This window comes from Convolutriloba macropyga, chromosome 5 (genome assembly GCF_964194025.1).
Source record: "Convolutriloba macropyga chromosome 5, txConMacr16.3, whole genome shotgun sequence".
NCBI classification, from domain to species: Eukaryota; Metazoa; Xenacoelomorpha; order Acoela; family Convolutidae; genus Convolutriloba; species Convolutriloba macropyga.
Genome location: NC_134472.1, coordinates 47,018,606 through 47,043,150, shown reverse-complemented (window position 1 = coordinate 47,043,150; position 24,545 = coordinate 47,018,606). Strand labels below are relative to the sequence as shown.

The 24,545-nt window shown below is 33.6% G+C and overlaps 1 protein-coding gene across 2 annotated transcripts in view; it reads left to right on the top strand.

Annotated features, from left to right (window-relative positions):
• LOC142339426 (cilia- and flagella-associated protein 43-like) overlaps positions 1 to 24,545 on the top strand; it is a 135,450-nt gene that overhangs the window by 829 nt on the left and 110,076 nt on the right. For both annotated transcript variants that reach the window (XM_075389452.1, XM_075389451.1), the window contains exons 3-10: positions 683 to 827; positions 1,256 to 1,373; positions 6,240 to 6,421; positions 7,402 to 7,679; positions 8,223 to 8,394; positions 8,754 to 8,894; positions 20,260 to 20,406; positions 21,205 to 21,450. In XM_075389452.1, coding sequence (XP_075245567.1) covers positions 683 to 827; positions 1,256 to 1,373; positions 6,240 to 6,421; positions 7,402 to 7,679; positions 8,223 to 8,394; positions 8,754 to 8,894; positions 20,260 to 20,406; positions 21,205 to 21,450 — 1,429 coding nt within the window. The remainder of the gene's footprint in view (positions 1 to 682; positions 828 to 1,255; positions 1,374 to 6,239; positions 6,422 to 7,401; positions 7,680 to 8,222; positions 8,395 to 8,753; positions 8,895 to 20,259; positions 20,407 to 21,204; positions 21,451 to 24,545) is intronic.

Genomic DNA, 24,545 nt, shown 5'->3' with positions numbered 1-24,545 from the left:
GTGTGTGTGTTTGTGTGCGTGGGGGCAGGGGTGTTTGTGTGTATGTATGATTAACACAAATTCCACTAAATGGATTATTTAGCGGAAATTTTGTCACCTTAAAAATTTGTTATTCATTTCATTGCAAATTTTCACCCTCTGTTGTTAATGGAATTGCTTTTTTGTATTTTTTGCCAGTTTTAGCGGTATTTTTTCAAGCAAACTTCTAATTTCTTATGATGTTTAACGGTAATAAAAATGTGTTTACGATTTTCTTTTAAATTAACAATTAGCTTCATGAAAGGTTCCGGTTTCTGATCAGCTTTTTGAACTATTTGATGTTGTTAAATCTGATATAACTTTTGTCTTTTGCAAATATTTTGTGATCAGGTCTATGGGAATCTCTCACGACGTATATGTAAAATTCACATTCATCCAATAAAGGTTTTTTCGCAAGATAGGAGTTTGAAAATTAGTTAACAGAATGGAGAAAAATGCTCTCATGGATTCAAATGTGGTCATGATTGTAGCTAGTAATTAGATTTTCGCTTTTTTTGTTCATTTCTCATTTTTTCTCATTTGATATTGTAGTTTTTGATACAATAAGGGGGGGGGGGGGTTACGGTCACAACTATTTTCCCAACTGAAAAAGATACATAACGATTGAATTTTGTATGAGTTACGGTTCCTGTGTTATATTCAGGTTCAGCGTGAATGGAGACTTCTTCCTGGTGGGGTGCTGTGAAGATGACTCTCTGTGGCTTTTCAGTGCATCTGTCTCCTCCCAATTCGACACAATCGGATTCCTCAAAGAACAGGGAACTGTTCACCAAATGGACTCGTTCAAGGTTACAACACCTTAAATTATTACTCTTCTCATGAATAGATGGAAAATCAGATGATATAAATTAACTTATTGACAAATTTTTTGGTTATAAGACTCCTGGTTCTTGTTGATAACTGAATCAGTTTATGGAGCCACTCAGCATCAATTCATCTCGCAAAATGATCTAATTAATTAAGACATTAACATAGCCGCACAGACCCACACAAAGTACACGGAGTCTTGTTTTTATTCAGTTACCATGATATGTCATAAATCACAACTGGTTGTTCATATCCTTTAAAATTTTGATTTCGGGCTTGGTGTTTTTACCCCTTTTTCACTTCCGTCAAAAGCTTGTAATAAAATTTTGATCTAAACTTCTGGAAAAAAAAAACATTTTGCTCCATGTAATTTCATTTGCTGAAATATGGCAATATTTTGTCACTTCAGATATCAGAGGACACCACCCGTGTCATTGTGACCTCTAACCCCTACCCCGATGACCCAAAGACAGTTGAGGGTCACTACAGATACACTCAGATTGACATCTCACCCAGCATTCTCAACAGTAAGATGTCTTCGCCCATATTTTTTATTCGCAAATAACCGATCGCTTTGTTTGATTTTCCTTGTTTTCATCCACTTACTAAGTTGATTGTTAGCTCTGAAGCGACTGCGTGTCTGTTGGGGTTTAGCGACTGTTAATTAATGACATCCATTTCATTCTTCGCTCTTAATTTTTTTTACAAAACGAGTAATTTATCTTGCTTGAGAGAGTCTCCAAAAGTAATTTTTGGGCAAGAACAAGTAGTGTGGATTCATTTGTGGTGCGTGCTGTGATGATATTGATGTGACTTGATGTGAATGAGTTTCAACAGGCTAGTAAATGTGAGTGAATGGGTTACGTAACAAATTGCTAGAATAAAAGTCTCGTCCGTAATTCTCAAAAGCAAGGAAACCTTGCTGTTTTCCGGGGAAACTTTGTCAGTTTTGAAGTTTTTTTGCAGAACCATGACCTCCAAAATTTTTGCTTCTGATCACCTGAGCTGTGTGAATTTGTTCCTCCTTCCGGCTCAAATTGTTGTCAAGAGTAGATTTAAAAAATGTTTCTTTGTAGCCATTACACAGTTGGTTTGACCGCTTCTAACTAAAAAGTTGAAGCGGTGCCCTGTTTTTAAAAACACACTTTAAAGACAAAAATACTAAACGCCTTTTCATTTTCGAAACAGACGTTTGAGGTCTACGGAGAGCGAACTTTGAATAACAAAGTGATATCTACATCTTTCTGCTTATTCTGGTTTTTAGAATCGCCATTTTTACGCGTAATATGTGCAAAACTATAAATCTTTTTGGCAATAAATACAACTCAGCAACTGAGTTATCGTATGCAAAGCCATCTGTTTAATGTCGCAGTCACTTTTTATCCACCAGAGCTTTATCCACCTAAAAATGTTTTTGCCGTTGTACGCATAAAAAGCTCAAATTAATGGATCGGCTCAGCAGCTAATATAATTCACAACTGAGTTATCGTTTGTAGAGTCATTTGTCAAGCTGTTGTATGATTTTTAATGTTGCAATTTTTTTTATCTATTAGAGATGATCTATTAGAGATGACCTATACCGGAAAAAACTGACTACACTGCAGACTCATTGATTAAAGATAACAATCCTAAATTACATCTACAGAAACTATTTGACTCATAAAACATGTTATGCCTAATGTGATAAATAACCCGTGACTTCTACTAGAGCTAGCTCTTCGATAGCAGCGTTTTTTTTGTTCCGGTCTACTTAGCGGGGGAGGAACTAAACTATATACTCAAATGTTTTTTTTGTTCAGTTCATTTTGGCCGATCGATATAATCATCGTGGAGAGTTGTGAGTTGTATCATTAGAAAGCCCGCGCAGCGTTCAACATGGAATTAAAAAGATTTTTTTGATTTTCGCTTTTTGCAAGGAGTTATTCAGGTTTAAAGTTTTGTGAATAGAAGACGATATTCCGTTATTTCTATTCACATTTTCCGTGGCTTTCAGGTTTTTATGGCTCTGAACACTTATTTTTGTAAAATTCTAAGCACCTCTTGTTTTCAAATCTTTCTTTACCATAATCGCACATTTTATTAAGTTCATTTTGTTTCCGTGTCGAATTATTACATCATTGACATGTCCAATTGAAGGAAAACGTATTTGAGAAAATGCACAGCGTTTAAAAAAGCGGTATCTGTATTTGTTTTTTTTTGTTCAATATTTTATGCTTTTGGTCTGAGACTGTTCTCTCGCAAAATTTAGTGGATTTTTTTGTCTATTTTTGTCTTTCTTTTGTTGATGTACGACATATACATGATAATGATAGGTCTCATTTGTTTTCCAAGGCATGCAACTGAATCTTTTCCAAGATTTCAGTTTATAGCTATTTGTTTAATTGACTTTCGATTTATCTTTAAAAATTTTTTTTCAACCCTCACTCTTTTTTTGCTTTCTTTTTTGTCACCATGTCACTCGACGTCACAAGTAAGAATTCTCAATTACTTTTGTTTATTCGAACACCATTTTCCTCGCTGGTGATATATTTTGACTGATGGATTTGACCATTTTTTTCACAACAAATTTTCGAGACTTCTATACGGTTCAATTTTTTTGTTTCTTTTTGTTGTCTTTTCATAAAGAAGAGCCTATGATGTTCAGATGAGAAGTATTTGATGATTTCAAGTTCTTTCAGATAACATCTTATAATTATAAGGCCTCGAACACTGTGATGTCGTAAAATTGTTTGTGAAATTTGGCTTCTGTCTGTATTTGTTATTTTGTAGTCTCGTGACTTACTCTTGTTAATTAGAGTCTCAACTGGCTTCTGGATGTGTTGCAATATATTACAACTCTTTTTTTCGAAATCGTATGTATGCTATGACTTTTGAAAATATTTGTTTTCAAAAAACATATTAGGTTTTTTAAGCTTCGCCATTCTTTTAATTAGTTTTTCGTCCGATTTGTAGCTTAGTCTCTGTTTTGGCAGATCACAACGCGTTTCCAATGAGCTTCAAGTTAATCTTTATAAAGGTTTAGAGGTTCAGCCATTTGATTCTTGGCTTTTTTTACTACGATATTTCATAAAGTGTCTGAGATTTTTTTTTATTTGTACATTTTGAAGGATTTTTGTTTTCTTTTTAAGTTAGAGCATTAATGTTAGGTCCCATTGGTTTTGAAATACTGCGCAATTGAACGCTTTTAATGCTCTTTTTGATAAGTTTGTGGTTTAACGGCTTTATGCTTTAAAGTATATCATTTTCTCGCAAAGTTTAATTGAAAATGAACTTTTTTTTGCCAGTAATTGTCCTTTTTTTGTAGTCGTGTAACGTACACTGGATAAAGACAGGTCTCAATTGCTTCACCTGGAGATATAAATGAACATTTTACTTATTTCAGTTTGTATCTAATGATACTGATCACTGTAAAATTGTTTGTTTTCAAAAATAGAAACGTATTTTTGAACTTCGCTCCTTTTTGCTCTTTTTGTCGACCTGATAACCAGTCGCATTGAGGACAGGTCCCATACCTTTACGAATGATGTAAAGGTTAATTTGTTTTGTTTAGGTTTTATCTTATGAGATTTTGATTTTAGTATGATTTTTTTTAATGTAGACATCAACTTTTGGTCGTAATTAATGTGTGGTATTTGCTTTTTATTATCTTTTCTAGTAGTCCTATTAACAACAAGTTTCATCGGCCCTCTAGTGCATTATTGTATTCTCTTAGTCGTTTATTGAACGATATGTATGTTTTTGAAATTTTTCTACCTCTTCATCATTTGGTAGCAAATTAAGTCAAATGTGAATGAGCGGTGTTGGAACATTATGTGCGTATGCACATTAACGAGCTTCCTTGTTCTTTTTCTAGGCTAACTAACGCTTTTTTTTCAGTTGTATTTTGAGTTTTCGACAAATGTGGGCTACGGGTCATGGATTTTCTGTTTTCTGCTAGTTTAATTTTTGCGTTACGTAATAGAAACGAATGTGTGGCAGTAAAAAATAATTTAATGGAACTAACTGCGTTTTTTTGTTTCCCAAATCTACAAACCCTTTAAAAAAATGCAAGCGTGATCATAATACCTTTTTATTGTAATCCTTATGTTAATCTATTCAGCTAATTCCTGATAGCATTTTTCTGTTGTGGCTTTTTTGGTTTGTTGTTTTTGCTCTGCTAACCAAAAATATTTTTTGCCATTTTAAAGGCCAGGTCAAATGATTTTTTGGGGCGATTACGAAATCTTCAATGCCCTTGCTAAATTATATTCGACTGTAACACTAGATATCTTTACTGTTCTTATAACTAAATATGTAATTGAAAGATCTAATTTTTTTATGGAAAGACTTTCATCCTACGGAAGGCGCCATATTAAATGAAATTAGCTGTTACACTGTGTCACGCCTAACAGCATGGATCGATCTATTTGAAAAGGCCATGTATCCTCCTGTTTTTGAGAAATTTCAGCTGCTTTATTGCAAAAGATTCTGTCTTTTGTAGTTTTTGGGGAGTTCTTGCTTTAAAATTGGTCTTGAAAATGTGACTTTTTCCTTGATCTTAAGAAAGCTTTTTATACAATTCAACTTGATATGAATCTTAATGGTTAAAATGTTTTAGTCGTTTGAGGTTTCATTTCTGCTAAGCGGTAGAGAACACCAAGTTTTAGTATGCGTCTTTCTTTATTGTGCTGAAAGCAAGTATGCGTTTCCCCAGGGTTCATTGGTCTTATATAGATTTTTGACTTTAACTTTTTAACAAAAATAATTTTTTGGCTGAGGCCGCAAATGTTATTCACCACAAAAACGATGCACAGTTACAAATCAAATTTTTTATTCTTTTTCAAATTCTTTATCCTGAATTTATTTAAATTGAACCTATTTGCAAGTATTGGGGAGTTCTATTAGAAGTTGAAACGTTCTTCGTTCTCTTTTTGTAATTTTGTAAAACCAATACTATTTAGACTATGTTGCAATGTAGCTGAAACAAAAACACAGGGTTCCCCAAAAATCAGTCAATGTGTATTGAAAAAGCAATGATGGCCATTTCAGTTAGCATAGTTTTTTGGTTTCTGGGTGCTGTATGTAAATTTTTGAAAAATTTTCTGATAGTTTTCTCATTGTGCTGTCTCATTGTTTTTCTTATTCTGCTGTCGTGTTTCCGTTTGCTTGTTTTTGTGTTCTTTAATTGTAATTTTCAATTAGATAATTTTGGGGGAGACAATATTGAGAAAAAAATCATTTGTATGACTTTCTGCTCTGATTATTACTCTTGTTATCATGGCGTAGATACAAGATGGACTCTGTATATCTGCCTCCTCCTTGGTCTATAACTTTTGCTACATAAATAAGTTTGAACAAATTAAATTTTCTCTCTTTCTTTTAATTAACGACTTTTTTGGTTTTTTTCCCTTTAGAGTCAGCCGATTGTTTCGAGAGTGCAAAAGGTGATCTGAAAGAGAGTGCAGTGAACAGGATCAGTATGAACCTTGGAACTGTCAACTATGGCTGTCAGATCACTTCCGATCGACATCTACTATTTGGCACTCACAGGAAACCCATTCACGCAATTAAGCTCATCGAAGAATATCCTAAAAAGGTAAACTAACCCCCTGCAAAAGTTTTCTGTGTTTGATCACGTTGACACTTTGAACAAAGGTGAACGACAATGATTTTGTATTCTTCATTAACAAAGGAAATATTAAAACTGAATCCATTCAATTAGTAACTATTGTCATTTATAAAGCAGTTAATGTATCAGATAAATTTTTACAGAACATTTAAATAATGATACCCTTTTGTTTATATTATATCTTCTAGATAAGTTAGTGGGATTGCCAAGTTCAAATTTTCCACCATTAATTTATAGCCAACTTTATCATATAAAACCATAAAAAATGCATCGAAATTTTGTTATATAAATTTTTTGTGTATCTTAATTTACAGTGGGTTGCTACTTAATTCTGATCTAAGCATGGAATATTTTTTTTCAGGACAATTCAGAAGATGAGCTTTTCTCTTCTAGACGCTACAAGGTGCTTCTTATTTAATGTGTCATGTTATCACTGTTGCAGCAGCCAAATTCCATTCCTTGTTTTCATCGTTACTAGATTTTAGCTAGAATGTATGTTATATAATGTAATCTGTTTACATTGTGGTTGGTGAAGATACATCATTGACGTTTGAAAAGAATTATGGGCCATTTAAAAATGATGTTGGAAAACGAAACTTACCGATGAATTTTGATAACCAAAATCATTTTTTAAGTAATATTTTGTTGAACTTTGGTAGCATGCGGTAGAAAATTACCATCTGTTGTCATTTATGGGCTCAAATTCCGTGATACTTAATTAATTCAAGTGCCAATTTTTCCAAATCAATATCGAGTTTTACTCTTATCGGAACGCGAGCATCACTCATGTTTTAATGTAGCATCAATTCGAAAACTTCGCCGTCGATTTATAATAAAAGACATCCTAATTATGAGCTCATGCATAGTGCTGGTTCATCATTGTCATTCCTTCATAACAAAAATCGGGAAGCAAGAAGAATTGTGTAGTTTGAATAATGATGTTTCAGCCCAGCGAGAGGATTGCTCCGATGAAAGCCGCCTACACCCTCCCTCACCACGGCGTGATCAAGGCCATTTGCCTCAGTCCCAACAAGAAGTGGCTCGCAACTGGCTCTGCAGACGGAACCATTCGAGTGGGATCTGTGGACTCTCTGGACGTGAACTCGGTGTCTCGTGTCTCCTTCCATTTAGAGTCCGGAGGTGTGAAGGCCATGTACTTCTCTTCCGACGCCAAATTCTTGTTCTGTCTCGGCTGTGATGGAGTACTGGCAACGTTTAAAATAATGTTAGTTTCTTGTTTCTTCTTTGTGGCTGTGTCTGTGTTCAAAATAATACTAGCAAAAACTAAATTTTTTGAAATGGTAGTCGGAATACAATTTAGAAGAGGCTTTTTGTACTCCACTTGCTAGAGCGTCGCAGAAATGCGATTTTTCTTGTGATTGTTGGAATTAGTATGTCTCAAGATAAGCTTCCCACCCGCTCTTTCTGGAGAAACCTTTAAATTCTATTCTACGCCAGTCGTATTTTAGTACTAATTCTGAGTATTAATCCCTAAACTCTGTACCCGAACCCTACATATCACATCTTTTAAACATTCATTACCAGTTATATGAGGATTTGGGGTGAATTTGCAGAGAGGTGAGATAATTGGAGTTAAATGACAGGGGGTGAAAGTGGCAGGGGTGAAAAAACGTGACACCGTAGTGTCTTAAGAAAGATAATGATAAGCATTTGAAAGAGAGGTGGCAAAAATTTAATATCTTTGTTCAACAAAAAATGGTACTGTTACTCACATAAGGTGCATTCTTTAAAATCAGTCTTGCTTTAGGCCCTCTGGTAAACACAAGCAAGTGCAAAGTGACTGTGCCGCACAGCAGAAGGACTTTGCAAGTAAAATGTTAGAGTTCAGCAGGACACAGAATGAAGCACTGGAAGCTATGAGAGGAGGCGAAGGTGCCATGTCTTTCGCGCCACTTATTGAAGACGTAGACTCAACCAGGGTTAGATCTGCAAAGTCCTCGAAATCAAAGTGCGGACAGCATAATATTTGAATAAATATCTTAACGTGTTGTTGCGAATCAAATTCATAGCTAGGTACAGAACGAATTTGAAGAATCAATTTGAGGCAACTTGACGAACGGAACCAGCTTCTTTTGTTTTTTGTTAGCGTTGACAACAATTTCAACATCTTTTAAACCTCAGCTTTGCTAAGTTATCTTTAGCAAAGCGCATCACAGAACATTTAACTGTGTAATCATTCTTTCTTTCTGTCCTTTCTTTCAAGTCTCTCCTCCCCAATTTGACGAAGTTTTTTTTTACGCGAAAATGTGCATCTTTGCAATAATGTTTGTTGATTTAGACTGGTTTGGATGGAGATGAGTACCGGGTGCCAGTTCCGAACCTGTCCAGTGACCCCACATGCAAGGAACTGGCAGAAGTGGCTGGTATCAAAGAAGAGGACAAATCCTACGAGCCAATGAAACGAGAGATACTATCTGAGGTCAATATTGTTAATATCTCAATTCAACTTTTTGTGTTCTTAGATATCGCATGATTTTTTCCCAGTTTTTGCCGAAAGTGCGAAGCCAGATTCGTTCAATGCGTAATTATAGCCTACGAATACACTAAAATAAGAAATTATTGTTCCGACCCCACTTGTGGGGGGATGAACTATATACTCAAATGGGTTTTTTTGTTCAGTCAATTTTGGCCGATCGATATATTCATTGTAGAGAAATGTGAGTGGTATCATTAAAAATCTCGTCCAGCGTCGAATTCAAAATTAAAAAGATTTTTTTGAATTTCGTATTTTTCGAGGAGTTATTGAGGTTTAAAGTTTTGTCTGAACATGTGATATTTTGTTCACTTTTAGCATGATTTTTGTTCAATTTAGCTTAATTTTTGTTCAAATTAAGGCTTTTCTATAAAATTTTTTTGCAAAATTAAATTTCATGCTACAAAAAAAAACATTTTTTTGTTACCAGTAGATCAATAAAAAGGCTAGTTCTGGTCTCGTGAGGAAGTTTACTATAAAAGAAACTCGAATTCAATTTGAGAGCTGTTTTTTAGAAACTTTTCCTTTTTATTATTGTTTTTTTAGCCACTTAGAGACCTGTCATTTTCATATCGAGGTTCCATTAATGACAAACCTCATTTACAGTCAAATGATACCCAATGAAAGAACAATCGTTTTTAAGGCATCGCTCATGTCTTTTTTGTCTTCGACTCTTCGATTTTTCGTAATTTTTAATGAAATTTTGATTTTTTTTCAGATTTCACTTAATTTCGGGAGTCCTATAGCACAGACTTGCCTACTAAAAATTCATTTGGTTTTTTTATGTGCAATAGGTAAATTTATATAGCGCTTTGAGGGGATAGCTAAGGGCTGTCAAGACTTTAAAAAATAATTTTCAAATTTTTTTTTCGATTAACCGATATTAAACTAATTTTCATTAATAGTAAGTCAGTCTCAGTAATGACAGGAAAAGCGTTTTTATCTGCTAACTATCGGTTTTATGACTTCGATGACACGAGTTTTCGTAATTTCAAAAAATATTTGTTTTTTTTTTGTAATTTTGTTTCCTTTTGAAATCTTATCTCATTATCTTCGTATTGGTAGTTCCCATTGGCTTAAAATAGACGTCCAAAGGATCATAGATAAAGTTGTCAGAGAAAAGATTATGGTTCAAATGGCCTCGACACTTTCTTCTCAAATTTCTGCTGCATTTTTTTGGTTTTTGCCTGTGTTTGTTGTTGTTATCGAAATCATAGGACTAATTGTGGTTTCTTATTGATAGCATGTTGATGACAAACATCCATTTCTTCCTATCAAGGCATATAGTAAGGTATTTTTCTATTTTCGTTGAAAGCTCTTGAATTTAATGGCTGTTAAGACTTTAAAAATAATTTTTAAGAATCTTTTTGGACATTATCCAATCGTAAATTAATTTTCGTAAACTGTAAGTCAATATCAGTATTGACAGGACCTCCATATTTTTAATTGAAATTGAAATTAGTTTGGTTAGTAGTTTTATCTTCTATATATTGGTTTTATGAGTTCGCTGCCGCCAGTTTTCATAATTCTTTTATTAATTTTTCGATATATTTTTTAAATTTTGGTTCATTTTGAAATTTTATCACATTATCCTAATATTGATAGTTCTCAGTGGCTTAGAAAAGGACCTCAATGGGTCATAGGTATAGCTTATAGAGAGAAATTTGTGGTTTATATGGCTTCTTCACTTTCTCGCACTTCTCTGCTGCACTTTTGGTTTTTGCGTGCTTTTGTTGTTGTTCTCATAATCATAAGACCTATTTTGTTGTCCTACTGATGACATAAGAATAAAAAGCATTCTTATCTCTTTATTGAGGCATAACTTTCCTTATTTTTTGACTTCAGTTGAGAGCTATTCAATTTAATGGCTGTTAAGACATTAAAAAAAATCTTTTTTGGACACTACACTAACCATTATGAAACTTATTTTCATGAACTGTAAGTCAGTCTCAGCAATGACAGGAGCCCATTCTTTTTAATTGCAATTATAATAATCTGAAAAGCTGTTTAACGGCTAACTAATGGTTTTACGACTTCGATGCATTGAGTTTTCATAGATTCAGAAAAAATTTCGGATTTTCTCTTTAATTTTGGTTTCTTTTGAAATCTTATCTCGCTATCCCAATATTGATAGTTCCTATTGGTTTAAGGAAGAAGTCCAATGAACCATAGATTAAGTTTTCATAGAAACTCTTATGGTTTAAATGGCTTCGACACCTTCTCGCACGTTTCTACTGAATTTTTGGTTTTTGCATGTATTTGTTGTTTTCATAATCATAAGACCTATTGTGATGTTCTTTTGATGACTTATGATTGACAAACATCGTTGCCTTCTCATTGAGGCATAACTTAACTTATTTTTATCTTCCGTTGAAAGCTATTTAATTTAACGTCGTTGATATAACGGGTTTTCAAAAAAAAATCGTTTTTTTTATATTTGTTCATACTTGTGGATTTTTTGAAGTCATATTGTTAAAAAAGAAGAACCCCTCCGCTGCTAAAAATTTAAATGGGATTAGAATCATTTTAATCGAAAATTTCTTTTTTATTGGCTTCGACACTTTTCTCGCTCAAATTTTTTTGAATTTGCTATTTTTGCTATTTAAATCTTCATGTAGTCGTAAAATGCTGACTGGTCTGATAGGCTTCTAACTGAGGATTGAATGAATGATGTTGCTCAATGCACTCAATTTTTAGCGAATAGTATTACGATTTTGTTCGTTCTCAAAGATTTTTATACATTTCAGTTTTTGTTCTTTTCGTCAGCTTGTAATTTAATCTCATCATTGAGAGGTTCCATCCAATTTCTTGTAATTCAAAAAGTATTTTTTCATTGATGTCTTGTCCTAACCCATGCTTTATTTTTTGGATAATATGCGTTTTCATAAAAATTTGTGAGTGGTCAATATTTGGGTTTCTATTTCTCTTCTTTTATCACATTTGCTGAAAAAAATTTGTTTTTGATTAATTTGGTGCTTGTTTTTTTCTCGTAGTCTTTTTATTGGCAGATCTTGTGAGCGCTTTAATGAGGCATGGTATTTTGCGATTCATTTAGTAGTTCGGTTTTGTAACGATTTTTTAAAACGCAAACATCTGTTTTTAATTATCTCATAATTAGGTTGACAATTAGGTCAAAAATGTAGATGATCTCGGGTCGGAACATCATTTGCGAACGCACATTAACGAGCATCCTTGTCTAGAATTCAAAATTTATACGTTTCATTTCATACGCAGATATATAAGTAACGTCTGGTGTGTAGTATTTTATTTGAGGAACAGCTAAGCAGGAAAAACTCGGTAATTATTAAAAAATCCCAATAAAGCATACGAAAAAATTAGAAAAAAAATTTATAATTTCATTGTCAAAAATTTTTACTTCATTATCGAACAGAAATAATCTATTCTCTCTCCTTATTTTTGTGGTCGAGAGTTGACGGATTTCCATTTGCACATTTGACTTTTCATAATCAGAGTTTGTCCATCTTACAATACCCTTGTTCAAAACATGGATGCTTCAAACTTTGAGCGGGATAGCCGTTTCAAACATTATAAGTGCTTATTTAACCAGACCTCAATTCTTAGTTTTGAAGGCTAACGTTCAGAAGCGCTTTTCTTAGTTTAGAGTTGAGATTTTTTGAACAAAGCGATTCCTTATTTTTCTTAGTTTTTTGCACGGCTATCGAGCTTCAAATAGAGCTTAAAACAGAGCAATCATTAACATGCATTGCTTTAAGACATATGCCGTAACCAGAATCAAATGCCGTTTGTCTTATATCTCTCTGACGATAAAAGATGTCAGAGAGTTTTAATTCAGATGCATTTTGTCTTATATCTCTCTGACGATTTAAGATGTCAGAGAGTTTTACTTCAGTTGCCGTTTGTCTTATATCTTTCTGACGATATAAGATGTCAGAGAGTTTTAATTCAGATGCAGTTTGTCTTATATCTCTCTGACAATATAAAATGTCAGAGAGTTTTAATTCAGATGCTGTTTGTCTTATATCTCTCTGACGATATAAGATGTCAGAGATTTTTCATTCAGATACCGTTTGTCTTATATCTCTCTGACGATATAAGATGTCAGAGAGTTTTAATTCAGTTGCCGTTTGTCTTATATCTTTCTGACGATAAAAGATGTCAGAGAGTTTTAATTCAGATGCAGTTTGTCTTATATCTCTCTGACGATATAAGATGTCAGAGAGTTTTACTTCAGTTGCCGTTTGTCTTATATCTTTCTGACGATATAAGATATCAGAGAGTTTTAATTCAGATGCAGTTTGTCTTATATCTCTCTGACGATATAAAATGTCAGAGAGTTTTAATTCAGATGCAGTTTGTCTTATATCTCTCTGACGATATAAGATATGGGAGAGTTTCAATTCAGATGCAGTTTGTCTTATATCTCTCTGACGATATAAGATGTCAGAGAGTTTTAATTTAGATACCGTTTGTCTTATATCTCTCTGACGATATAATATGTCAGAGAGTTTTAATTCAGATGCAGTTTGTCTTATATCTCTCTGACGATATAAGATATCAGAGAGTTTTATTTCAGATGCAGTTTGTCTTATATCTCTCTGACGATATAAGATGTCAGCGAGTTTTAATTCAGATGGGGTTTGTCTTATATCTCTCTGACGATATAAGATGTCAGAGAGTTTTCATTCAGATACTGTTTGTCTTATATCTCTCTGACGATATAAGATGTCAGAGAGTTTTAATTCAGTTGCCGTTTGTCTTATATCTTTCTGACGATATAAGATGTCAGAGAGTTTTAATTCAGATGCAGTTTGTCTTATATCTCTCTGACGATATAAGATGTCAGAGAGTTTTAATTCAGATGCTGTTTGTCTTATATCTCTCTGACGATATAAGATGTCAGAGAGTTTTCATTCAGATACCGTTTGTCTTATATCTCTCTGACGATATAAGATGTCAGAGAGTTGTAGTGCAGTTGCCGTTTGTCTTATATCTTTCTGACGATATAAGATGTCAGAGAGTTTTAACTCAGATGCCGTTTGTCTTATATCTTTCTGACGATACAAGATGTCAGACAGTTTTAATTCAGATGCCGTTTGCTTTATATCTCTCTGACGATATAAGATGTCAGAGAGCTTCAATTCAGATGCCTTTTGTCTTATATCACTCCGACGATATAAGATCTCAGAGAGTTTTAATTCAGATACCGTTTGTCTTATATCTCTCTGACGATATACGATGTCAAAGAGTTTTAATTCAGATGCCGTTTGTCTTATTTCTCTCTGTCCATATAAGATGCCAGAGAGTTGTAATTCAGATGCCGTTTGTCGTCTATCTTTCTGACGATATAAGATGTCAGACAGTTTTAATTCAGATGTCGTTTGTCTTATATCTCTCTGTCTATATAAGATGCCAGAGAGTTGTAATTCAGATGCCGTTTGTCGTATATCTTTCTGACGATATAAGATGTCAGACAGTTTTAATTCAGATGCCGTTTGTCTTATATCTCCCTGACGATATAAGATGTCAGAGAGTTTTAATTCAGATGCTGTTTGTTTTTTATCTCTCAGACGATACAGGATGTCAGAGAGTTTTCATTCAGATACCGTTTGTCTTATATCTCTCTGACGATATAAGATGTCAGAGAGTTTTAATTCAGTTGCCGTTTGTCTTATATCTTTCTGACGATATAAGGTGTCAGAGAGTTTTAATTCAGATGCAGTTTGTCTTATATCTCTCTGACGATATAAGATGTCAGAGAGTTTTAATTCAGATGCTGTTTGTCTTATATCTCTCTGACGAAATAAGATATCAGAGAGTTTTATTTCAGATGCAGTTTGTCTTATATCTCTCTGACGATATAAGATGTCAGAGAGTTTTAATTCAGATGCTCTTTGTCTTATATCTCTCTGACGATATAAGATGTCAGAGAATTTTCATTCAGATACCATTTGTCTTATATCTCTCAGACGATATAAGATGTCAGAGAGTTTTAATTCAGTTGCCGTTTGCCTTATATCTTTCTGACGATATAAGATGTCAGAGAGTTTTAATTCAGATGCAGTTTGTCTTATATCACTCCGACGATATAAGATGTCAGAGAGTTTTACTTCAGTTGCCGTTTGTCTTATATCTTTCTGACGATATAAGATATCAGAGAGTTTTAATTCAGATGCAGTTTGTCTTATATCTCTCTGACGATATAAAATGTCAGAGAGTTTTTATTCAGATGCTGTTTGTTTTTTATCTCTCAGACGATACAGGATGTCAGAGAGTTTTCATTCAGATACCGTTTGTCTTATATCTCTCTGACGATATAAGATGTCAGAGAGTTTTAATTCAGTTGCCGTTCGTCTTATATCTTTCTGACGATATAAGATGTCAGAGAGTTTTAATTCAGATGCAGTTTGTCTTATATCTCTCTGACGATATAAGATGTCAGAGAGTTTTAATTCAGATGCTGTTTGTCTTATATCTCTCTGACGAAATAAGATATCAGAGAGTTTTATTTCAGATGCAGTTTGTCTTATATCTCTCTGACAATATAAGATGTCAGAGAGTTTTAATTCAGATGCTGTTTGTCTTATATCTCTCTGACGATATAAGATGTCAGAGAATTTTCATTCAGATACCATTTGTCTTATATCTCTCTGACGATATAAGATGTCAGAGAGTTTTAATTCAGTTGCCGTTTGCCTTATATCTTTCTGACGATATAAGATGTCAGAGAGTTTTAATTCAGATGCAGTTTGTCTTATATCTCTCTGACGATATAAGATGTCAGAGAGTTTTAATTCAGATGCTGTTTGTCTTATATCTCTCTGACGATATAAGATGTCAGAGAGTTTTCATTCAGATACCGTTTGTCTTATATCTCTCTGACGATATAAGATGTCAGAGAGTTTTAATTCAGTTGCCGTTTGTCTTATATCTTTCTGACGATATAAAATGTCAGAGAGTTTTAACTCAGATGCCGTTTGTCTTATATCTTTCTGACGATATAAGATGTCAGAGAGTTTTAATTCAGATGCTGTTTGTCTTATATCTCTCTGACGAAATAAGATGTCAGAGAGTTTTAATTCAGATGCAGTTTGTCTTATATCTCTCTGACGATATAAGATGTCAGAGAGTTTTAATTCAGATGCTGTTTGTCTTATATCTCTCTGACGATATAAGATGTCAGAGAGTTTTCATTCAGATACCGTTTGTCTTAAATCTCTCTGACGATATAAGATGTCAGAGAGTTTTAATTCAGTTGCCGTTTGTCTTATATCTTTCTGACGATATAAGATGTCAGAGAGTTTTAACTCAGATGCCGTTTGTCTTATATCTTTCTGACGATATAAGATGTCAGAGAGTTTTAATTCAGATGCTGTTTGTCTTATATCTCTCTGACGAAATAAGATATCAGAGAGTTTTATTTCAGATGCAGTTTGTCTTATATCTCTCTGACGATATAAGATGTCAGAGAGTTTTAATTCAGATGCTGTTTGTCTTATATCTCTCTGACGATATAAGATGTCAGAGAATTTTCATTCAGATACCATTTGTCTTATATCTCTCTGACGATATAAGATGTCAGAGAGTTTTAATTCAGTTTCCGTTTGCCTTATATCTTTCTGACGATATAAGATGTCAGAGAGTTTTAATTCAGATGCAGTTTGTCTTATATCTCTCTGACGATATAAGATGTCAGAGAGTTTTAATTCAGATGCTGTTTGTCTTATATCTCTCTGACGATATAAGATGTCAGAGAGTTTTCATTCAGATACCGTTTGTCTTATATCTCTCTGACGATATAAGATGTCAGAGAGTTTTAATTCAGTTGCCGTTTGTCTTATATCTTTCTGACGATATAAGATGTCAGAGAGTTTTAACTCAGATGCCGTTTGTCTTATATCTTTCTGACGATATAAGATGTCAGACAGTTTTAATTCAGATGCCGTTTGCTTTATATCTCTCTGACGATATAAGATGTCAGAGAGCTTCAATTCAGATGCCTTTTGTCTTATATCACTCCGACGATATAAGATCTCAGAGATTTTTAATTCAGATACCGTTTGTCTTATATCTTCCTGACGATATACGATGTCAGAGAGTTTCAATTCAGATGCCGTTTGTCTTATATCTCTCTGTCTATATAAGATCCCAGAGAGTTGTAATTCAGATGCCGTTTGTCGTATATCTTTCTGACGATATAAGATGTCAGACAGTTTTAATTCAGATGCCGTTTGTCTTATATCTCTCTGTCTATATAAGATGCCAGAGAGTTGTAATTCAGATGCCGTTTGTCGTATATCTTTCTGACGATAAAAGATGTCAGACAGTTTTAATTCAGATGCCTTTTGTCTTATATCACTCCGACGATATAAGATGTCAGAGAGCTTCAATTCAGATGCCTTTTGTCTTATATCACTCCGACGATATAAGATCTCAGAGAGTTTTAATTCAGATACCGTTTGTCTTATATCTCTCTGACGATATACGATGTCAAAGAGTTTTAATTCAGATGCCGTTTGTCTTATTTCTTTCTGTCTATATAAGATGCCAGAGAGTTGTAATTCAGATGCCGTTTGTCGTCTATCTTTCTGACGATATAAGATGTCAGACAGTTTTAATTCAGATGTCGTTTGTCTTATATCTCTCTGTCTATATAAGATGCCAGAGAGTTGTAATTCAGATGCCGTTTGTCGTATATCTTTCTGACGATAAAAGATGTCAGACAGTTTTAATTCAGATGCCTTTTGTCTTATATCACTCCGACGATATAAGATGTCAGAGAGCTTCAATTCAGATGCCTTTTGTCTTATATCACTCCGACGATATAAGATCTCAGAGAGTTTTAATTCAGATACCGTTTGTCTTATATCTCTCTGACGATATACGATGTCAAAGAGTTTTAATTCAGATGCCGTTTGTCTTATTTCTTTCTGTCTATATAAGATGCCAGAGAGTTGTAATTCAGATGCCGTTTGTCGTCTATCTTTCTGACGATATAAGATGTCAGACAGTTTTAATTCAGATGTCGTTTGTCTTATATCTCTCTGTCTATATAAGATGCCAGAGAGTTGTAATTCAGATGCCGTTTGTCGTATATCTTTCTGACGATATAAGATGTCAGACAGTTTTAATTCAGATGCCGTTTGTCTTATATCTCTCTGACGTTACAAAAAGCTTCTTCAGTTGTTTTTTGGAAAATTTTGAGACTGAATAGCTATCATGTTTTTGTCCTCAGAACTTGCATATTCGTATACAGTTTCCTGCAATTGCTTTCTATCCTTGGTTTGGAGATTTTCTCCGACGTTGCGGGATGATGACTGTCAAATGATATTGAGAATTTCTAACTTATTATAATTTTGTTCTCTTATCTGGTCTTTTATATTTCCGTGGACTATTCTTCAAGTAGATGTTGCGTTGCGTCAAGTTTATAAACTTTTCTGGCTTAAAAAGGAAGTTAAAGCTAATTTCCTGAGATGTAATTTGAAATCTTTTATCCAAATGAGAGCCAAGTGTTTTAATTTCTTTGCTCGCAGTTGTTAGTGTTTTTTCAGATTTAATTGTATTCGATTTTGAACTTATGTTTCGCTTCAATTAACAACTTTTTTAAAAAGTTAAAATGTTGCAATTGTCGCAGAATTTATGGGAAGTTTCCATTTTTTTGCCTCTCGTCAATGAAAACAATTCAATTGTCTAACTGTTACCTGCATTTGATTTGATTCTTCTACTTTTAGGCATCAGTGATCATGCTTGAAGTTGGTTGATAAATTTAGTAAAACAATGAGGAAATTAATTGTCTTATGCTGATTTGGCTCCCATCATACTTACATGATAGATTTCTAATTGAAGCGCTAATAGTCCTTTATGATCTGGACATTTAGTTCTTAAATAATTAGATCAGGGTCAATTTTGGCTCTCGTTTTTACCGTTATGCAGAGGTTAATCTTCAAGCTACTACAATATCCTACGTGTACAATAATTATATTGTCATCCATCCGGTTGTTCTAGATAAACATAAACACTAATTTGTTTATGCTTATCTAGAACAACCGGATGGATGGCAATGTAATTATTGTACACGTAGGATATTGTAGCTTGAAGATTTACCTTTTTAAGGTTCTTCAATATAAACTTAACTGGTAAATATTGTAAAGAAGAAGTAAACTTTTTGATAAAATCATTTTACTTGTAAAGTAGTTGTGAATACTGGTTTGTTTTTGTACTCAAATATCACCAAATAACCTTGGCAACCGGATATGGGGCCGCTTGAGAGATCAGTAAAAATTTACGAAAGACCAATACAGCCCGAGGTACAGATCTGTCGAAGAAGCAAGAACCACAATACCAGAGAGCCATCCTGGGGATCAATTGATAAAAAATCTCTTTTAAAACTTGAAACTTTTTCTCTTGAAATATTCTTTGCGACTAAATATCATTAGTCTTACTAAATTAACAACTTTTTTAGATATCGCGACTCTTTTTAAGTTTACTTTGGTTAAGTATTTCCGAAGTAAAATACAATTATTATTTAGCAAAATAGTAGGTATAAAGTTGATAGGCTGTATCTGAAACTGCTATAAATAAGCCAACTGTTATATCGAATACTATCCGCTTAAAACCGCACTATGAAACAACTGAATAGCTATAATTTGATAGCCTTAACTATGTCTCAAAACAACTAATTTCTCTTACTAAGTACTCTTATGAAATCAGTACTTGACATTAATTAAGCTTTTCAAATTGTTTTTCAACTCTAGTTTTCTAAAAAAAAAAAACAAAGAATGCAAATATTGAATAAAACATATGATGGGTAACCTTTTCAATGTAATGTTTTTTAGCTTAGTACTATGCATAAATCAGAATGTGCTTTGACAGGCAAAGTCTACCTTTCCATTTTATTTTTTTTTGCTGGGTTGGAACATTGTACGTGAATTACCGATCCTACCTTTGGGATACGAATGGATACCAGTGCTACACTTCCTTATCCTGTTTTTATTTGACAATTTTCCATAGCTAACTGAAGTTCTTAGTTGATTTGAAAAGCAGCTTCTGAACGCCTTTGTTCATCCCTCTTCTTTGCTGATTCTTGACAATAATTTTCATATCAATAACAGTTGGGCAACAGTGATTATCGTTAGTTTGTACTAGTTACTATAAAAAGATTTAAAAAGTGGTCTTCAACAACACTGGTGGTCGAAAAATTGTCTTCTATTTATGAACTCAAGTCAAGTTCAGCTGAATCAGCCAATACTAGGGAGAGATTGCGCATTATGTATCAGATTGCAAACGTCAAGGCACATTTGAAATGTGGCTTTCACAAAATCATATGTATTAGATCAAGTATCTTCGAAAACAGTTGGAAGCAATGATTGAGGCCAATGAGCAAGCACCTGATATTGAGAAACTGGAGAGGTCAGAGTTTGTGCTAGACACTGAAGAATATGCCAGACTCAAGACAGACAGTGACCAACAAGTTGCCAAGGTCAGTGAAACTCAAGTGTTATAAATCGAAATGATAGTCGGTAAGAAAGTATCCCATGATTGGTTCATCAAAAATTAAGTACTTGCAAATGCTGGTAATTTTTTGTCCGTATTAGATCAACGAGGTACGCAACTGTTGGAAAATTTAGGAAACGAGCAATTTTGTTTTAAAAATGTCTGTTTTCTTTGCAGGTTTTTGCATTGCATTGATCTCCATTTTATGTTCATGATTAATTTTACCTTTCAAAAAATGCATGCGGTCATTTCGAGCTTCCGAAAACTGTCAAAAGATAATACGTGAATTGTAGCTTTCCGGTACGATTCCCAAGTTTATTTTAGGTTTGAAGAGTTAAGTTTGATTCCCAGTGTCCCATTTCATTCTGCCATAGTTCGTTAATTGCCACACCTTGAAAGTCGACATTTAAATTTGCAGCCTTTTTGTACATACCGTCGTTGACTATGCCATTCGCAAAAAGTTTGGAGACATTTCAAAAATTTGCAGGGTTGCGAAATTCGCTTATTACAGGCTTCCTTGTAAGAAGTTATGTACCAAAATTTAAATACGGCGAATGATAGAAACCTATTTGAACAAAGAGGCATAGGAAATAACCCCATAATGAAAGGAATCAAATTGTTGATATTTTGACCAATTTTAAGCTTTGAAAACGCAGAGAAAAGTGTTAAATTTATTTTAAGACGGGTCACCTTTGATCGTGGTGGTATAATTGATTAGTGATAAATCAATACTTTCTTAACCATTATATTTTGTAAGTTCATTTTTAAGATTTAAAAAATTTAGGCGTACGAATCGATAGAGCTGGACAACCTGGCCAAGATGTTTGTGAGGAGTGTGATGAAACAAGAATGTTGGGATAACATGACAATCAAGGGGAAGAGTCTTAAAGGCTTCGCTCGCCTGCTCGTAGTCTCTAACTTCCCTATGAAAGACAGGAGTGAGCAGGAGATGGAGGAGCTGCATTACGTCACTAGACTGCGCAAGGTCGAGCTTGCAGATCAATTGGCGTCCAAGCATGACAAGAAAGATGTAAGTGAAAGATGTAACTGCCATGAAATCATAGCTAGCAATACTTGAGATTTTCAAATATTCAACCATTTCTATAGAGTAGATAATAAGGTATTTTTTATTTACCAGCTAATTTTTCATTTTATCAATTTTTTGAAATTTTTAAAGCACAAAGCCTCTTCAAGCGTTAACTGTCTCGTTATCTGTTATCTGCGCTTTTTCACTTGCTGTAATTTTCTTCAAGAAAAGTTGAAATATATATTCTTTTTTTTCTGTCTTTATTTGCCTGCAAATGTTTGACGTTTTCGCTAAATTTCGGTCCCGGATTGACAAAGGATTAGACTTCAGTACCAGGTTTTCAAAGGTATTTGCAAAGTTTTTTTGCAAATCCGTCAAAACTAATCTGTCCTCAGATTTATGGCGGCGATTAGTTCCCATGATCATTAAAAATTATATTTATTTGTTTAAAAATAATAAAAAATTGTTCGTAGTGCCGTTATCATAAAATGGTAGCAAGAAAATACATGCAATGTACAAATACAATCGGTTAAAATTTGCGACACTACAAGGTTGCCATGAAACCTATCTGGTTTGTTTGCAGGCGCCTCACGGAAGACTTGTGCAATTTTAGTTGAAATATTGAAAAAAAAATGTTAAAAATGAAAAAATGTTATTCCTTCTAGTATAGGTTAACTAATGTAGAAACTGTGTTTGTAGCAGTCAAAAATTTTGCTCTAATGAGCTTAAAAGAGTCTGTCTAGCAAGTCCTGGTTACCTATTATATAAAGATTCAAAAATTATGGCATAATTCTTTTATGCGTGCCTCTTTTATTGTTCTAACATCTTCAAAAAAAGAATTGTTATAATTAAATGCCATTTTTAGCATCACAAGAACTCTAAATTTCAATGAATTACTATCGAATCTTTGTCTGCTAATTTTTACATACTCTACATGATTTCTTTTTTTCATGATCTCATTAAGGTCCGAGTCCGCTATTATGGTTGAAAAAACTTCACTCAGTGGTTGCTTTTTTATTAGTTTTACTAGTACTTTGAAGTTTTCAAAAGCGTGTAACTCTGAGGTGTTGCATATCAAATTTTGGACTCGTATTTGCTCGATTGAGTTGTATTTACGTTTCTAGAAATTTTTTTTTAAAATTATTTTAATTAACATGTTGATTGGATTTAAAAATTTTTCTTTAGTGGATCCGTAGATCAAAATTCCGTTTTGTAGTATTGGTTTGACAGGAATTTTAAAAATTCTTAGAAGCTTTGTTCTCGTAAAAATAAGGCGTAATCGGTTAAAAAGGGAACAAAATTTTTTAAAAGCTTCTCTTTTCCAAGTGTATTGTTTTTGTTGTGTTAATTGTCTATTTGTTTTTATGAAACCAGCTCGCAACTGCGGCTAGTGCGGCATCGTGTTTTTTTCTACAGTCTCAATACTACCTTATTAGAAACAACCGTATTGTCAGCATAAAGTATAGTCTGGCTTTTTCTTGATTTTAGAGTTGGAACATCGTTAGGGTAGATAATGAAAAGCAGTGGACCAGGAATTGATCCTTGTGGGACTCCACATTTAACTCTTTTCTTTTCGGATTCAACTTTTCCTATTTTAATATCTTGGAGTCGGTCCTTCAGATAGAATTCAAGCATTTTCAGTACCATTTCTCGGAGTCCGTAGTGTTCACACTTTTTCAGCAGTAGCTCATGGTTCACTGTATCAAAAGCTTTTTTTAGATCAATAAAAGTGCATTCATTTGAATTTTTTTACTTAAACCAGTTTGTCTAACATGTAATTTTCATGCCGATTTCTCGCAAACTAATTAGCTTTCCTTAAGAAGCTTGTGTAACTGACTCGCCATAATAATTTTTGAGATTTGGATTTCTCAGGTAACTTTTTAGCATTTTCCAGTTTTTAGCTGTCAAAATTTTTATAGCAATTGGTCAAAAAAATTTTGATAACAATTTTTAGTTAATTTTTTGTTCTGTACAGATTAGTTCTGTACATTTTTCTCGTATTTAGTTTGTTTTACTTCTCTGCTTCAGAAGTTTTAGAATAAAAAAATTGGTTCTATGAAATCTGTTTATAGCACTTTATGCATAACTACTGGTAGAATGGTACTGTGAAGATCGATTGGGCTGCCCGTCAGTAAAACAACGTCTTTTAAGGTATTTTTTAGCTCACAAAATGAACTAGTCGTTATATTTTCCTTTTTTTCCAACGAATGAAAGTTGTTTTCAAGAGCACGCGTCATTATATTTCGGAATTTTTGTCGGAGATATGGTTTGATCTAATGGTTTGATCTACATTCTCAATACTACCTTATTAGAAACAACCGTATTGTCAGCATAAAGTATAGTCTGGCTTTTTCTTGATTTTAGAGTTGGAACATCGTTAGGGTAGATAATGAAAAGCAGTGGACCAGGAATTGATCCTTGTGGGACTCCACATTTAACTCTTTTCTTTTCGGATTCAACTTTTCCTATTTTAATATCTTGGAGTCGGTCCTTCAGATAGAATTCAAGCATTTTCAGTACCATTTCTCGGAGTCCGTAGTGTTCACACTTTTTCAGCAGTAGCTCATGGTTCACTGTATCAAAAGCTTTTTTTAGATCAATAAAAGTGCATTCATTTGAATTTTTTTACTTAAACCAGTTTGTCTAACATGTAATTTTCATGCCGATTTCTCGCAAACTAATTAGCTTTCCTTAAGAAGCTTGTGTAACTGACTCGCCATAATAATTTTTGAGATTTGGATTTCTCAGGTAACTTTTTAGCATTTTCCAGTTTTTAGCTGTCAAAATTTTTATAGCAATTGGTCAAAAAAATTTTGATAACAATTTTTAGTTAATTTTTTGTTCTGTACAGATTAGTTCTGTACATTTTTCTCGTATTTAGTTTGTTTTACTTCTCTGCTTCAGAAGTTTTAGAATAAAAAAATTGGTTCTATGAAATCTGTTTATAGCACTTTATGCATAACTACTGGTAGAATGGTACTGTGAAGATCGATTGGGCTGCCCGTCAGTAAAACAACGTCTTTTAAGGTATTTTTTAGCTCACAAAATGAACTAGTCGTTATATTTTCCTTTTTTTCCAACGAATGAAAGTTGTTTTC